This window comes from Lotus japonicus, chromosome 1, assembly GCF_012489685.1.
Source record: "Lotus japonicus ecotype B-129 chromosome 1, LjGifu_v1.2".
NCBI classification, from domain to species: domain Eukaryota; kingdom Viridiplantae; phylum Streptophyta; class Magnoliopsida; order Fabales; family Fabaceae; genus Lotus; species Lotus japonicus.
In genome coordinates this window covers 135,736,656-135,753,535 of record NC_080041.1, presented here as the reverse complement: position 1 = coordinate 135,753,535, position 16,880 = coordinate 135,736,656, and the positions used below count along the sequence as shown (strand labels likewise).

Sequence of the window (16,880 nt, the reverse complement as noted above, 5' to 3'; positions counted from 1 at the left end):
AGAGAGTATAGAGAAGAGGAAATATGAGTAAAAAGAAAGATGTGAGAAATATGATATATGGGGATTGATATATTATTTAGTATGATAAAAAAAGAAGAGACATAAAAGAGAAAGAGTAAGATGAATAAAAAATATACTATTTTTTTATTATTATTTTTTAAACGGAATAACAAATACTACTAGAAAAAAGAGAAAATTAAATTTTAGAAAATCACACTTTTGCCCGTGATAAACAATTATTGGCTGCCACTAGATGTTTTTTCTACAATTTTGGTACTGTTAATATAAAGGCGGAGTCTGTATAAAAAAAAGAATAATGTTCCTTTCACGCCTCTCTTTGAGGTGGAGAGGGGTGGAATGAGGATTGAGGAGAGAGATAGGAAGAAAAGAAAAAGTAAGAGAAATAAAGTATAACATGTGATAATGATAAGAGAAGAGAGATAGAAATAAAAAAAAAGTAGAAATAGAGTGTTTAAAAAATGAGGTATGTATATATCATTATTGAAAAAATAACACCCAAGCACTCCCACTTTTTTCCGCAAATTGTAGAGAGTCAAAAAAGGTGGTGAGTCCTACATAAATGAATTATCTTTTCTCTATCGTTAACTCAGCCAAATAGATATGATCTCCTTTTTTTCCACAAACTCCCTCTACACAAACTCTCGCTCACCAAACGAAGTGTAAAAGCGCGAGACTATTAATCGGTAAACGTGTTTAAACGCTTATAGTGAAGGCAGTGGAAAGTTATGAGAAGTACCTGAGTCTTCGTACCATCATTGGAAAGTCTAAATCTTAGGTGTTTGCTTTTGTTAAGAAGCGTGTCTAGAAGAAGTTGAAATGATGAAAGAGTGTCTTGTCTAAGGCGGGGTGGGAAGTGCGTATTAAGCCTGGTGTGTAAACTATTCCGGCTTATGTGATGAGTTGTTTGGTTTAGGGGATGATCAACAAGTATTTTCAGAGTGTAGATGTGATAGTGGGGAAGATGAGTTGGATGTGGTATGGTAAGTTGGCTAGGCCTGGGGGGAGGGTTTGAGCTTTTTTGTTCGTTTAAAGCTTTCAACATCGCTCTCTTGGATAAGCAATGGTAACGTATAATGATAGTGGAGGAATCCTTAATAGCACGCGTGTTTAAGGCTATATACTTTCGGCGCACCTCGATATGTGTTGCTAAGTGGGGTTAATGCCCTAACTACGCTTGGAGTAGTATTTATGATGCCAAGTGAGTGGTTGATCGAGGTTGCTTTGGAGTAGTTGGGAGGATGGTTGGGTCCCTTCAGCCGGTAATTTTTTCCTTGTTTATGGGCAATACTTTTGTGGTTTTGTTAAGGTTGCGACCTTCAAGGTCGGTGAACCTATGGGGCTGGGGATGGTGGCTCATAATCTTCTAGGTGAAGTTCTTGCTTCAGCTTCTGCGAAGTAGCCCGAGACTTTGTCGGTGGTGTTGGTTGAAACTCTTGTGTTGGGTTGGGTTATCTCTTAATCCCGGGGGCTTGGCTCTCATGATGTTGTCTTCGAGACGGATAATGTCGTATTACATGGAGCATGGTTACGTTCGCAATGTGATTTCTCTTATTTAGCTTCAGTTATTCGTGATTGTACTCAATATTCGTGATTGTATTCACTTTTCTAGTTTTTTTTAGCTCTTTTCAATTTTTGCTTGTGCGTAGAAAGGTTAATTTAGTAGCAAACTTTTTGGCTAATTTTTTTTTGTTTTCAACGCATTGTTTTGTTTGGATAGATAACTGCTCGGATGGTTTGTCCTATTTTCTTACTGTTCTTGCAATGAACATTGATGAAAGGTATAGTACCTAGAGAGTGGAGAATTGCGCTAGAGAGAGAATGCTGAATTTCATGTGCGATTTCATCAAATGAGCAAAAGTCCCTTACAATTGGTAACTACCTCCTATTTATAGAGCTTGGGTACTACCTATTGGGCCAATTGGGCCTCCGAGATCAAGGCCCAATTTTAAGGCCAGGGCCCCGCCACAGGGCGGGCTACATGCTGGGCGTTGCCCCTCTAGGGGCTCGTCCAGTCCACTAGTCCACAAGACACCGAGCTCGAAGTATGAGAGCTAAGTGTGTCTTTTAAATGCCTTTACATGCGTCCTATTGTACACTGGGATCTAAGCTGTCAACATGACTTGAGAAAAGTGTGGTAAACTATATCGCCAACATGGCGTGAGCAAAAGGGAACTAACATCTTTAGCCACCCAGTCCACTGACTTGGCGAGCAACCCGAGCCGGCAAGTCCACAAATCCACAAGTCCACAAGCGGCGAGAGCGATTGCTCCGTGCTGGCGATTAGCTGGAGCAGGTACATGATCGTTCGCCGGCTGATTCTTATTCGCCGAAAATTGCACTAGAAACTTTGATGAGAAGTCTCTGAAATTCGAAATCGATCCGCGCGGCAAAGTTGTGAACCACGCCATCGCCGTCGATGGAAACATCCTGCACTTCACCGCATCTGACGCCGCAATTATCACCATCTTCGTATTGAAATACAGAAGATGATCCTTCGGATCGGAATCTCCGCTGTAAGAATCCAGAACTAACGTTTTCATATTATCCGGAATCGCCACACTCTCGACATCCTCCGAGAACGGACGGAACTCAGCCACGGAATCTGCTTCTCTGCTTCCATCGTCCCGCTGCTCGCGACGGTAGAAATCCAACTGAGCCTGTAGATGCTCATTCCTCTGCTGGATGTTGCCAATGCTGCGCATCAGATGGCGCCATTGCTCCTGTGTCACCGCCGGCTGTTGCTCCGGAGCAGGTGAATTCTCTGGTGAGCGCTCCAGAGATCCAACCTGTGAAAGCGATGGAGGAGGTGGTGGTGATGGAGAAGGCGGCTGTACTCTCGCCGTTCGTACCGGAGAATCCAGGATCACACGATGAGGCCGCCGAGGCGGCGAAATTCGCTGTCGCACCGGTGAATGATGCTGCCTCCTGCGTCGAGTCTCCATCCAAACCAAGAACGATGCAAACTCGATCGGAAAACGAACACCGGTTACAGAATCAAAATCAAAAGTCCAGAGAATTGCCTAATCACAAACAGAGATAACTTCCTGCACAATCAATCCACGTGAATGGGAGTAGAAAGTTTACAGTCCCCACAGACGGCGTCAAATGTTCTTGCAATGAACATTGATGAAAGGTATAGTACCTAGAGAGTGGAGAATTGCGCTAGAGAAAGAATGCTGAATTTCATGTGCGATTTCATCAAATGAGCAAAAGTCCCTTACAATTGGTAACTACCTCCTATTTATAGAGCTTGGGTACTACCTATTGGGCCAATTGGGCCTCCGAGATCAAGGCCCAATTTTAAGGCCAGTGCCCCGCCACAGGGCGGGCTACATGCTGGGCGTTGCCCCTCTAGGGGCTCGTCCAGTCCACTTACCTCCAATGTAAGCTCTTCTATCGTTAAATGAATTTAAGCTCGTTTATTTTTTTAAGAAAAAGCTCTTAGATATAAGCTTATTTCTTAGAGCTTCTTCTATGTTGCAAGATTTTAGATTAATGTCATCTTTTTCTGCTTTACAAGTTGTTAATTAATTTAAGTTTTCTTATTTCAATATTAATTATTTATTATTTTTTCATTTTATATAAACTTTAAGTTGCACGTCATAATTTTTTATCTTTTAGTGCATTATGAAGTCCACCTAAGAAAGCCCAATTTTTCTTATTCATCAGCCACATTAGTTGTTGGCAATACCCTTAACGCCACTTACGTGGTGGAGCCATTTCCTCAACACAAGTAAAGAAGAAAAGTTATAGAAATTAATTGATCAATAATGGAAGAAATTAACTTTGATTGATAGAAATCAAATCCCAGTGAAGATTGTTTGTTCTGTCATGAGGTGGCTATTCATTCCATCTACATGTACACAAGAAAGTCATGAAAACGACTCTTGGGAAATTGAATATACAAATCAATGATCAGAAGATGAAAAGTGCTTTTCAGATAAAAGTAAAACATGGAAATCCTAATGCCAAGTTCATTGCACTGTGTGCTAATAATAATAGCGGACAACAAGGACTACAACCCTCAGTGTCAGTGGACCCAAGCCAAGGTCCAATAATTTGTGGTGAAACTACCGTTTGGTTTCTGGTTTTCATAACAGAAAATGTGGAAAATCTCTCTTACCAAAAAAGAAGCAAGAGTAAATTTTCCTGGTAGAGGACTCTTATGCTTTGTTTGGTTCAGGAGAGAGAGAGAAGAGAGAAAATGTGACAAATGTAGTAGATTTTAGAGGTTGTTCCTGAGTAACGACTTCACTTTTCACTGAAATTTTGGATTACATGATCATATACATCACATGTCTCATTCAAATCTTCATATTTATAATTCATATAACCGAATAGAATTTGATCTTTTGATAGTACTCTATGCAGTAGTGATGAGTTGCCAAATTTCAAATTCTTCCACTAGTTGCCATTTTCATTTCCTACTCCATTCACAGCTTGCTGCAGCAGCATTCAAACAAAAGAAAAATGATTAGCCATAATTAGAAGGAAAAAATATATATACAACAACAACAACAAAATGAGAGGTTAATCGATTTTAGTCATCACCTGAAAGCAGGACAAGGCATACTGCACATCACTATCCGATATTTGGTGGTGGAAGACAACTCTAATTCTGGGAGATAAAAAATGATGTCCTTATTATAGCATATTGTCCATATAAAATTGTAATAGTTATTTGATATGAATATATTACTTTGATGAGCCCAATGGCATCAGAAGGACCCCATAGTTTTCCAAGTCCTTGCTTAGCTTAGCTGCTGTAGTTCCTGAGCCCTCTTTAATTTCAATATATACCTGGTATCAAAGATTAATTAAAGTGCTTTCTGGCTACATATAAATAAGTGTAGGTTATAGGTGTTTTTAAGTTAATATAGTTATTAAGGATCCCACAAAAGTTCTTCTGAAGTGACATAATGAGCATGCAGTGGACTCTACTAAAAATACTTACAATATTGGTTTCCACAGAAGAGGTATCCACTCTCAGCCCTTTGATTTGATTCAATCCATCTATAATAAGAAGGGGAAATTTTTATATGAGAAAAGCAAGTACCACTTAGAAGAAAATAAAAAAAAAAAAACTTAATTTCTTTTAATAGACTAAAGTTAGGCCCTGCATGAGAACTAGTTAAATTTGTATGACATTTACCAGCCAAAGTTCTAGCTTTCTTGTGATCACTTTCAAGCTCTCCAACAATGTCCTGTAAAGCAACAAGTGCAGCTGCACAAAGGATGCCAACTTGCCTCATTCCACCACCTAAGGTTTTTCGGAGCCGTCTAGCCTGAAATAGCAGATATACTGGCATGTTTGGATCAACTTCTTTTTACTCAAAATCAATTTTGAAACCCGTAAGCTACTCACAGAAGCTTCTCCCTTGAGCTGATTCTGACTTTAGAATCAATTGTAGAAAATTTTCCAAATATGCACATAATAAGTTCTTTCAAAAATAATAGAGCTTCTGTAAATTATATTCCCTGAACTACCTTGGCGATAAAGCTACTGGAACCAACAATAACTGATCCAACTGGAGCACCTAGACCTTTTGATAGGCAAACCTGATTCATATATTCAAAGAAACCATAAGTTGGTTTGTTTAAATAACAGCAGCATAAATTTGATTTGAATTTGGCAATTAAATTTGTTGTCTAGTGTTACGCATATAAATAGGGATTGACCTTGTAATTGGGATATGTTGAATATTGTTGAGATAATGAAACCCCTTCTATCCCTTTGTTCTCTCTTCTCTGTCCCTATTCCCTCTCTTCTCCCTCTCTCAGATTCTGGTCCTATCATCTAGAACTTCTTAGAAACCATTTTGAATCTCAGAAACCTCTAAAATGAGTTACTTCTAAAGCGAAAACAAGGATGTATTCTCCTTTACTAAAGTATAACCTTGTTTTAACCAACTAAGTAAGTTTAAGGTAACACAACTACTTGCTCTTCTTATAGAAGAGTTATTTTAGAAGAGCCCCTTCCATTAAACTTGTCCAAACACAAAGGGAAAAGAGAAACACACCGATACTGAATCAGCTGCTTGAACAAGCCTATCCACGGGAACACCAAGTGCCTGAAAACCAACATTTCCTGTCAAGTGTTGTCCATATATCATAGCAGTGTGATGAACCTACTATCCCAAATGATTTTTTATATTGTATTTCTAACCGAAGGATATCATAAAAGAATTTGATCAGGTACTAAAAGGACTAAAATCAATTCATACTAAACACTTCAGGATTGACATGCAAATGCAATCATTCAAATGGTAAATGATTTATTTTTGTTAAACATGCTTGATAAAAGTATTCATATTCAATGAGAAAACAAACAATTTCAAAGAATTAGAATAAAAGAAAGTCATAGTGTGTAACTTATTCTATGGATTTCAACAAATTATAAGTGAAATAGAAAATTCACTTACAACTGATGCATTAAATATACGGGCTCCATCAATGTGAAGCTTCAATCCGTGCTTCTTAGCAACTTCTCCAACTCTCTCTGTATATTCAACTGAAAGGCATCTACCACCGGAGCTGTGTTTAGGAAAAAAGTATCAATAGTTCATACTGCTTCTCAAGCCGGATCTTTCAAACAATTTAGGAAAAGAAGGAACTGTTAAAATCCAAAGATGTAACAATTGGAGGATTTATAATTTTGCATTGTTAAAGATGCAACACTTCTGCTCCATACCTAAAAAAACCACTTTATATTTTTCACAATAAATAATACCTTTACCCACAGGTCATGGAAATATCAAAGCATCAGTGTGCAATGAAGAAAATGAAACAGTGGCAGTATTAAGATCCAGTAATGATAGTTAAGCATCCAAGCAATTAGACATTTTTCTCTCTTTCTCACTCTTTTTATCATATAACATCCATTACTTCTCTTTCTTCTCTACCTTTCTCACACTCTAGGTGTGGGTGTCTGCACTATGCGGATTTCAACGAATCATTTTCCATTATTCAAAAGAATTGCTTACTTTCCATGAGTATTTTCCAAGCAAATAAGCCTTGTGGTTGGATAAATTAGCTCCAAGTTTGGATTTCTGATGGCAGCCTCAATCAAATCAATGTCCATAGTTCCATCCTCATTGTTTCTAACAGTTCTTGGATGCACCCCTCCAATAGTTGCAATGCCTCCATTCTCATAAATATGGATATGGGAATTGTCTCCAAGAATAACTTCACTTCCCCTGATATCACAATGGACAAGCACAGATATTAGGTTTGCCATAGTGCCTGATGGAACAAAAAGAGCAGCTTCTTTGCCCATTATCTTTGCCATCTCGGTTTCTAATCGAAAACAGGTCGGATCATGGCCCAGAACATCGTCATCAACATCAGCATTTGCCATGGCAGTTCGCATTGCTTCAGTTGGCTTTGTGACTGTATCTGACCTGAGATCTACTGTCCTAGTTGCCATTTTCTGTGGAACAAAAGCAAGCTAAAAAGTAAATGTCAAAATTCATATCAGATACCATTCAAAACACCTGCATTAACTACAAAACTTGAATCATCAAACCAAATTAGATATTTCAGTTATGATAATTAGGCATTCAAACAGTTAGACACCCCACATACACCTCATTTATATCTCTCTTTTCTTATCGACATCACAACATATATCACATCTATATATCTCTCACTTCTCTTTCATTCTCACTCTGGTATCTGCAGGGTGTCTGTACTATGTTGATGTCCACAAATCATTTTCCTAGATATTTTATACAAATTGATGATTACTGTGACATTTCTCCTCAACCTTTATTGGATAAATGGATTCATATTCTATAATTATGAGACGCTTGAGAATTCAAGCAAATAAAACAGTAAACACAAGTAAAAGGAGGAAGAGAGCATTATAGGATCAAGCTCTTCTACTTCAAGTTGGACAAAAATTCAATAAAAGATTGACTGAACTAGAATGTTTAACAAAATATCTGAAGCAGAAATGTTGCCCAGCTAAGGAAAAACAAAAAAACATAAGAAAAAAACATAAGAAACTAATTGCTCTCAATTTAACCAACAAGCCCAAAAATCACAGGAAAAAGAAATTATCATATATAAGCTGAAAAGAACATGAGGCATACAATACAAGGTAACTATTAAAGTTCAGTCAAGATCTTGGTATAATTTTGTACTCTAGTTCTTAGCTTTTGAAAATCCCAGCATCATGACTTATAAAGATGCAGTTAATGTTTTGTTTTTCTATCACAGAGAGTCAGTGGCAGAGAAAGGAACAAAACCAACTCCGGAATTAATTACATACTTACTCCAAGAAGAGCGCAAGTAATATAGTTGAGATGTATCAAGCAGGCCACTTTGAACTGAGTTGCATTTGCATGCGATTATACTACAATTATATGTGGAAGAAGGAAGGATTCATATTGTTCTTGAGGTCATTACAAGTATCTGTTTTTTACTATATGTGAACTTGCATAGTGACAATGTTGCAGTCTCAATGGATATTCTAATCCCACCAACCATTTTTCTGTCTTTATCCCTTTTGTCATTAATCCTTGCCCTTCAAAACATAAATATTCTACTACACTTGCGCCTAATCAAAATTATTAGTCAATCGTTTCAGTCTTATTTTATATATAGATGGTATGGGGTGATTACAATGGATAGGATTTAAGTAGATTACTATAATATCTGTATGTAATATCTAGATTACCAACTAAGAGCCGTAGAACCTGTTTGGATGCAAACCAAATAGCACTTACTGGAACTTATTTAGTGCTTTTTCTGGTAGATAAGCTCTAATAAGCCCGTAGTCAAATGGGCTCTTAGTAAAATTGTCAAATGCAAGATTAATAATATAAACTCAAATGAGGTCAAGCTACTATGTACACTATCAACATTACCACGTTGAGAATAAGTTGATCCATCAACAATAATTTTTTCTAGAGCAAAACAAGTTGTACTATACATATTTATCAAGCTACAAATAGAAGAGAAATGCGAATCCCGAGTATCCATAGAAATGTGAACCCCGAGTATCACATGCGCAATATAAAAAATCCTCTATTGTATGAAACCATTTTCATCAACAAATCTAAAAACAAGAGTCAAAATTGTTTTTTTTTTTAATTCATCACGAGTTTCATCAACAACTAGACAAAATTTGAAATTCTCAATTTTCTCAGGGATATGGTTTTTCACTTTACTATAAAGAATATGCAAGATTTCCTTTTGAAGTTTAGGTGAAGTATATTTGAAATTGTATGGCAGCGCATTTTCAACACAACTTTTGCAACTTCATCGTTGTATGATGCTAAGAGTATTATTATTTGAAGAAAATAACATTTTTTTGTTGATTCACTAGTTTCATCATAACCTCTAAAAGCTCAAACTCGAAGTGTTAAATAACAAACCGTGTCAATTGAAGTCTTGAGGCACAAACGATTCTTCATAAGTTGATTTGAGCTTTGCACAGGAAAAACATTTCTAATATGTCCATTTTGATTCAACAAGTCTTGGCAAGCTTTCAATGCATTATTGTGTGATGAGCAAGGATCCTTCCCTGTGTGTGTGAGAAAGGCACATTTCTTTCCATTCCTAACTTTCTTCCAATTTCTAAAACCGGTAGCAATGAAAACATCTGATCCAGGACGCCCACTTGGTTTTTTGCTAAAAAGATAACAAGGTAAGCAATATGCAGCATCTTTTGAAGGAGAATACTCTAACCATGAAGGAAATAAGCAAAACCAAGTGTATTGGAATCGTCTTTGACGATCATCTTTACCGGAAAAAGGATAGTGCTCTAAAAAATTCTGATATGGACCACATTTTAGGTAAGCTCTTCGTATTTCATCTACTTGATCTGGTGGGTATTGCCAAATTGGAGGGCGCTTTCCTGGGTCACGTTCTATTTCAAATTCATTATCTGTCAGTCTAGGAACTTTGGAAAGTTGCTTCTCCTTCTCTTCACTTCTTTGTTGCTCAACACATTTTTCAGGTTCAGATAACGTGGAAGTTATATTTTTATCATCTTCCTCACAAGCTTTTCTCTTAAAAAAAGAATCAATCTTTTTACTCTTGATCATTGTTTCCTTTGAGATAAATTTATCACCTGCATACCATATACCATTCTTATGCACTTTAAAATTTATACTATAGTTATTTATAAGCATTAAAACAAAGAACTAGATTAAAGGCACAGAACCCACCACACAAACCACTAAAATATAATAAGGCTTGAAAAAAAATATTTTTTAACGCAGGTATCCACCCTGGACAGCCATGACTAATTTCTCACCGTGGATGCTCGCACTAAGCCGTTTATGAGTGAGGATCAAACCTCAACCTCATGGTTAAGAGACGAGGTATCTCATGGGACGAGGTGAACTAACCACCACGCCACACCTTCTGGTTGAAGGAAAAAATTGGCAAAATGGGGAAGATGAGAGTTTGAACAAGGAAAAACCAACAGAAAGTTTGAAGGCACCATTACTAACCTTGTTTAGCTGTGGACGCTGAAGTTTGGAGTTACAGCAGCGAACGTGTCCCGCGGAGGGAGGAAGATGAGGGTTTCAAAAGGGCAAAGGATCAAAGCTTGAGTAACTTTTCTCTTCTTTCTACTTCCTAGTACACTGACGTAAGTTTCTGAACAAACAAATATTATATAATATTGAATTATAGTATATTATATTTCCTATATAAAAATGATTTTCTAAAAAACTTTGGGCCCTGTCAACCAAAAGGGTCCAAATGAGTTCACTTGTTTGAATGGTCTGCTCTGAGTTTGCATTGACCTTTGTTCGTGTTCGTGATGCATGGTTAGTCTCTACATCATGCGCATCATTGTTATAACTAGACGCATAGTTAGGTAAACCATGTTGAAATATTAGTTGTGCATGAATGGTTTCATTAATAAAAGAACAGTATATTGTTTACAATATCTTGTCTCAGCTTGACAATGAAACCTCAAGATTTATTAACCCAACAGTTACATAATCGTTCATGTATGAAAACATAATTAACGATACAACATTAGAGAAAATAAAATTATTGTATCTTTTATGAGGTTTTCATGGAATGCAATATGTAACATTCTTAAATAAAATGTGGTTAGTGAGTTTGGGTGTGTAGTCTCTAAGTTTCTCACTCGCCACTCGGACATACATTTGCATCACATCACCTTCATCAGACATTTGCAGTTCAAGCTGAAACAGGATTCATCCATGGCAAAGAAAAGAGCTTTATAGTTTTCCATATAAAGGGTTTTAAGAGGCGTGGACAATAAAATCTAACTCATTGACAAAATCCTATGCTCTACATCAAGCATGTAAAAGTCTAAAAGAGCATATCGCCAATATCCACTTGGTGATAATAACAATAACAAAATTGCCAGAAACAGGAACCATCTCAACATTCTGTGTTTATCAGCTGATCATATAAATCATTGCAATTTTTTTCTGATGACCGTCCCCATAAGGAAGGACTAAGTTTCCATTTGGATAATGACTCATCGAAATTTGGATTGAGCAACAACTCCCCAATCTGATGCCCCAAAACTTCAATGTTAGAACTTCCAGATGCAATCTCCGAACTAATTTACCTCCTCCCTTTTACCATCAGCAACTTGTATGTTATCCCCCTCATCAAGGGTGGTTTCTCTTGTGCTATCAGGTTGGTCTACAGCCTTCACATCCTCATCCGGTTTGTCAACTACAGCATTCACAACCTCATCTGGATTCTCCACATCTCTATCCTTCCCATTTGCCTGAATACTGCCAATTTCCACTGCAACGCTCTTATCTAGTGTGATCTCTCTGTTGTCAATGTTATTACCTTCTGCCACGTTTCCACTGTCATCCGCTGCAGCAGGTACATCTGGCAACTTAATGTCAGTGTTGTGCGCCTTATCTTCCTTACAAGAGTCCACATCCATATCATTTATGGAGCTAGAAATAACCTGATCTTGCACAATGTCTACTTGCTGGTCAACTGAGAGGGGCGCGGCTTCATGATTCTCTGTACCCTGCACATCAATTTTATCAGCTGCGGCTTCAGAGGACTCGAGTGCATGGTTTTGTGCTTCAATTTCTTCTTGCTGTTGTGCTTGTAACCTGAACTGGTCCATAATATTTTGTATCCTTTCCAACTCTGCCATATTATCCCCATATCTCTTTTGTAAGGTTTTCTCCAGTTCCTTTTGCTTTTGTACTTCAGCCCAAATATTGTTTATCCTGTGAGTTGCTGCTAATTGCTCCTGCTTTTGCAAAGCTTGAAAACACTCAAATTCTGTTGCAGCTATGTCCATTTGCTTGAAAGTGGCCTCAATTTGCGGCCAAAGACTTTTTTTTGCCCTCATCTGAAAATGCAATAGCCAAAGTATAAGCAGTCAAATAAATAAATATACTAGACAATATTTTCCAACATGATAAGCCCCTGTGGGTAAAAAAAGTAACTTTGTTGAATAGACAACATGAGGACAAACAGATAATGTACTTCCAATTCCTTACAATAGCAAACAGATATCTTCTATGTGTCTGCTCGCACATTTATAGACGAGCGGGTTTGAATAAACTTGGACAAGTTTATATTTCCTTCACTGCCATAACTAAGTTGCAACATAACTTTCTTTGGTCCTGACACTTTTATCCAAAATCACTTAAACCCAAGGGCTTGTCCAGTATGCATAATAGGATGAGGTCGAATAGTATAAGGCCTCATATAATTACAATACTAGTGTTTAGTGTGACATCATATTAGATAGTATTGTATAAGATAATAATACTATTCTATGTTTGGGTATATACTGTATATCATTGGTTACGATATATTAACACCTTCACTAAAATACCCTTCATTTAAAATGATACTGTATTTATCTACAATGTAATAACTTTTTAGAGAAAAAAATACCACTAGATACAACCAACTAAAATATAAGGTCTGTACATACATATTAACAAAACTTCAATAAGAGTACTCTAGACAATCTAAACATCTATTAGTCACGTGCACTATTCTTTATTATCTATGTAGTACAATCTAATTTTATTCTAGTATTCTATATTGTTTATATGTATAGTTAAGCACTTTACCAAAAAATATTATTAGAAAATATGACATTGATTCAATTTGTTGTAAATATTATAAATATTATAATATGAAAAAAGGTATACTATATAATCTAAACAAAATCACAACACTAGTTTAAAAAAGATTCATTTTTTAAAATACATTAGTTTTATAACAACAGCTCCGGTTGTCATCAGAGCAAATTCCAACCAGCCCTCAAATTAAATACTACCAGAGAGTCAAATAGGTCCAAAAGTAAGCTGAAGTGCAAGAGCTTAATTCCAACTAACCCAACCCAACCTAAACCCTAAACCCTACACTCATAACCCATTCTAGCTGGCCCTCTATACGCTGGAACAAATGTGAATCGCCCCACAGCTGATCAAGTATAAATTGGGAAGGCAAATTGTTGGCGCTTATGCATGCTAACATATTCAGAAAGCGATATGGTTCATAGGTCTTTGTAATTGGGAAGTTTTTATACGAGTTTATACATTAAAACCTAGTTAAGTAAATCTCATTCTTGACTTGATTAAGTTATTTTCATCATTTTTGTGGATAAGAGATATTTGATGGATAATGTTATCCAATACTAAGTTAGCACCAAACAACTGATAAGGTGGTTATATATTAGTAAATTTACTGCAAGCCTATTCTTAAACAAGAAAAAGACCACATCAACTGGTATCCAAGGAATTAGACGGGAAAAGTAACAACAATATCAAGGGAACACTGCAAGTAAAAGCAAATTCAGATTTTACATGCAGGATAGCAATAACATACCTCGTAGCCTTGAGTGAGCACTGTCACCTTCTTCTCGAGGCGCACCATCTTCTCCTTACCATCCTCCAACTTGCTTCTCACATTCTCAAATTCATTCTGCAAGGCAGCTAGCTTTTCCATGTTTCCAGCAACACTTGATAGACCATAAGAATTACGGGTGACAAAGTACATTAAATCATTAATGCAAGTTGTATGAGCTTCAACAAAATCGTCAAGGGAATCACTTTCATGCCCCATTGCCACACGGAGATACTGAGCTTCATCCTTTATCAGATGATCAGCCTGTCAAGAACAACATATAAATAAATAGCAAGCAATATAGATATTATCAACCACCCACTTAAGAGCTCAACTCTAATTATACCATAGTCAAGATTAAAGCGGAATAACATCAAAATCAACAGCTACTTTTAAAAGTTTGTACCATCATATCCGGCAAATGAACACACGCACATACACCCACAAACACAGATATATATATATACATACATACATATATATATATATACATATATATATATCTAGGGGTGTGTGCGCGTGTTTATGTGTGTGTGTGTGTGCTTTAGTGAACACATACATCTTTCAATTCATCATCCTGAAAATCTTCTATCATAGGGACAGCAGGCCCATTTGCTACATGCTTGGCTCCTTTTTTCTTCTCCTTACTCGCTGTCTCATCGAGTGGATACTTAGCATTGTCATGATCCAATAAAGTTAGGAGCTCTTTTCCTATCATCTCATCAGCTTGCTCAATAGAGGTTGGTGGAACAAATGAACTCTTGTCCCCATCAGCTCTTATTAAGGAGTTTCTAATAAGCTCCAAAGATGCAGCAGGAGGCCTAGGAAGTCCCCTTTGAAGTACTTTTGATCGTTTTCTAAGTAATGCCTGTTGCCGTGCCTCTTCTTCTGCCTTCTCCCTAGCCATTCTATCAGACATGTCCTCTTCAATCTTCTCCTCAGGTTCATCAACATCTTCTGGAACTGGTTGCATCACTATCTGGTACTCATTTTTTGGCTGTGGAAGGCTGCTTAAACCAGAGCGCAAACTTCTTCTCATATCAGCTTGTCTCCGTAGCTCAAGTTTAGCACTTTCATGCATATCCATGTCTTCATTAATATGTAGCTCATCCCTAAGCGGGGTTCCCTTTGGAGTCATGCCAACAGAAAAGCCATCCCTTGAAGTTGATGGTGTCATACCACTTCTGGGAGTAAGGCTTGCACTTCCAGGAGTTGCAGAGGGAGTCAGCATTGGGTTTGGAGTCAGAATTTCCTTTTTCTTAGGAGTGACCCCAGAAAAATCTGAAGGATGCAACTCTGGGTTATCTCCTCCTAACAATGGTGTCTGAGACTCCCTCAACCTGGCTAGATTTTCAGCTTCCATCATGATAGCATCTCCTTTACCAACTGGTGTTCTCTGAGGAGTTCTTAAAGGTGTCATTCCTTGGCTGGGGGTTTGTGCATAATTAGCTAGAAGAGCACGCGTAGCACTACTACCTTCTGTGAGTTCCTCACTGCTTGCAAGGTCACTGGCATAACCCAACTTTGCAATCTCATCCAATTCATGGTCAGAAATCTGGGGTGGTGGAAGCATCAGTTTTGATCTTTTCCTTACTGTTTCAGGGTCATTCAGCTTGTTGGCGTGTAGAATAGCAGACGGAGCATCTTGCCTCTCAGCAATTTTATTCTTGGCAATGTCTTGCTTTCTTAGCTGTGCTTCAACATCAACCCTTCTTTTTCCCTCAAGCTCTTCAATTGTAGTAGGGAACTTGGGCTGTTCCACAGGTCTATCTTCATCAGCGACATCAAAAAACCCAGGAGGAGGCCTCTTCTCAAAGGGAATTTCAGCATTATAGTCTATCCCTCTCCTTTTCCTCCTCCGCTGCCTAATATCAATTCCAGCAGCCTTCAGTTCTCTCTTCTTCTGCAAAGAAGCAAGCCTCCTAGCTTCCTCGAGTTGCTTCTCCCTAGCTTTCCTTTTAGCTTTCTTCCCTTTAGTATTCGCTAACCGAGCTCGCGCTTCAGAAAGCATCTCCTTCTCATCCTCATCCATATCAACCGGATCAGGACGCGCAGGCTTCGACTCAGGATTCGGATCAATCTCCCCAGGACGCAGTTTCCGCGGATCATCACCCGGCTCATAATTATCATCCTTCACACAAGCAGCATCAAGCAGTTTCTCATACCGTTCAAGACACTGCGAAGGCGTACGGCCAACAATCGGAGCAATTGTTCTCCATTGCGTCGGCATAAGCTTCGCAAGATGCAGCAGTTTCTCATCCTCTTCTCTAGTCCACTCAGTCTACAATAAAAAAAAAACACAAAATCAACCAATTAACCCTAAATTCAATTCTCATTCGACACTGGAATTTCAACTTTCACAGATGCTAGCAGAATCGGGAAAAAAGAGAGAACCTAACCTTTTTGATGGAAGGATCGAGCCACTCGTACCAACGAGCTTTGCACTGTTTGGCAGATTTACGAACGAGAAGGGAAGAGATTCGAGCCCACTGATTCTTACCATATTTCATAACAGCAGCTTTGAGGATTTCATCTTCGGTGTTCTTCCAAACACCGCCCTTGATCATAATCCTCATCTTCGCACGTTTTTTGTTAGGGTTTCTGAACCCACTCTCTCTCTATTTTTCTAGGGTTAGTTTTCTGAGCTCGCGAAAAACGAAGAAGATGATGATGGAAAACAGGAATATCTCAATGCAGAGCGTTGAGTGTGTAGTACGGCGGCCGCAGCAAACAGCGACCGTCGTCGTCCTCCGATTTATGGTGTTTGAAATGAAATGCAGAGACGCCCCCTCTTTCCCCCTTCACTCTCTGGAAAGGTTTATCTAAGAAGGGGACTACATTTATATTTATTCCTTTTTAATTTTAATATAAATTTTAAATTTTTTTTAGATGAAATTTTTTGGTTACAAGAGGAAAAATTAGATGAATTTAAATGTTACATAAAAATGTAGTAATTTATATATATATAGAGTGTGCCATGAGCCTGGACCTTAAGCGCGTGGTCGTGGAGTCTCATTCGCTAA

The 16,880-nt window shown here is 37.8% G+C and overlaps 2 protein-coding genes across 5 annotated transcripts; both read right to left on the bottom strand.

The window, feature by feature from the left end:
• Positions 1-4,253: 4,253 nt before the first annotated feature.
• Positions 4,254-10,616, bottom strand: LOC130731318 (low-specificity L-threonine aldolase 1-like). Of its 4 annotated transcripts, XM_057583563.1 has the most exons (11): positions 10,485-10,616; positions 9,402-10,099; positions 7,005-7,450; positions 6,444-6,555; positions 6,042-6,092; positions 5,509-5,580; positions 5,174-5,306; positions 4,976-5,034; positions 4,721-4,821; positions 4,573-4,639; positions 4,254-4,464 (listed from the first exon to the last, which is right to left on the bottom strand). In XM_057583563.1, exons 2-11 carry the CDS (start codon positions 10,071-10,073, stop codon positions 4,426-4,428), a joined length of 1,752 nt encoding a protein of 583 aa, XP_057439546.1. In that variant the 5' UTR covers positions 10,074-10,099; positions 10,485-10,616; the 3' UTR covers positions 4,254-4,425. The 4 variants fall into 4 exon arrangements, with proteins under 4 accessions (XP_057439546.1, XP_057439549.1, XP_057439548.1 ...); XM_057583566.1 differs by lacking the exons at positions 9,402-10,099; positions 10,485-10,616 and adding an exon at positions 8,294-8,480 and having other exon boundaries at positions 7,005-7,468; XM_057583565.1 differs by lacking the exons at positions 9,402-10,099; positions 10,485-10,616 and adding an exon at positions 8,294-8,480.
• Positions 10,617-11,211: 595 nt separating this feature from the next.
• LOC130731316 (cell division cycle 5-like protein) lies at positions 11,212-16,677 on the bottom strand. The gene is made up of 4 exons (XM_057583559.1): positions 16,257-16,677; positions 14,417-16,138; positions 13,840-14,121; positions 11,212-12,343 (listed from the first exon to the last, which is right to left on the bottom strand). The coding sequence occupies exons 1-4, from the start codon at positions 16,431-16,433 to the stop codon at positions 11,579-11,581; spliced, it is 2,946 nt and encodes a 981-aa protein (XP_057439542.1). The 5' UTR covers positions 16,434-16,677; the 3' UTR covers positions 11,212-11,578.
• Between the last annotated feature and the right edge of the window lie 203 nt (positions 16,678-16,880).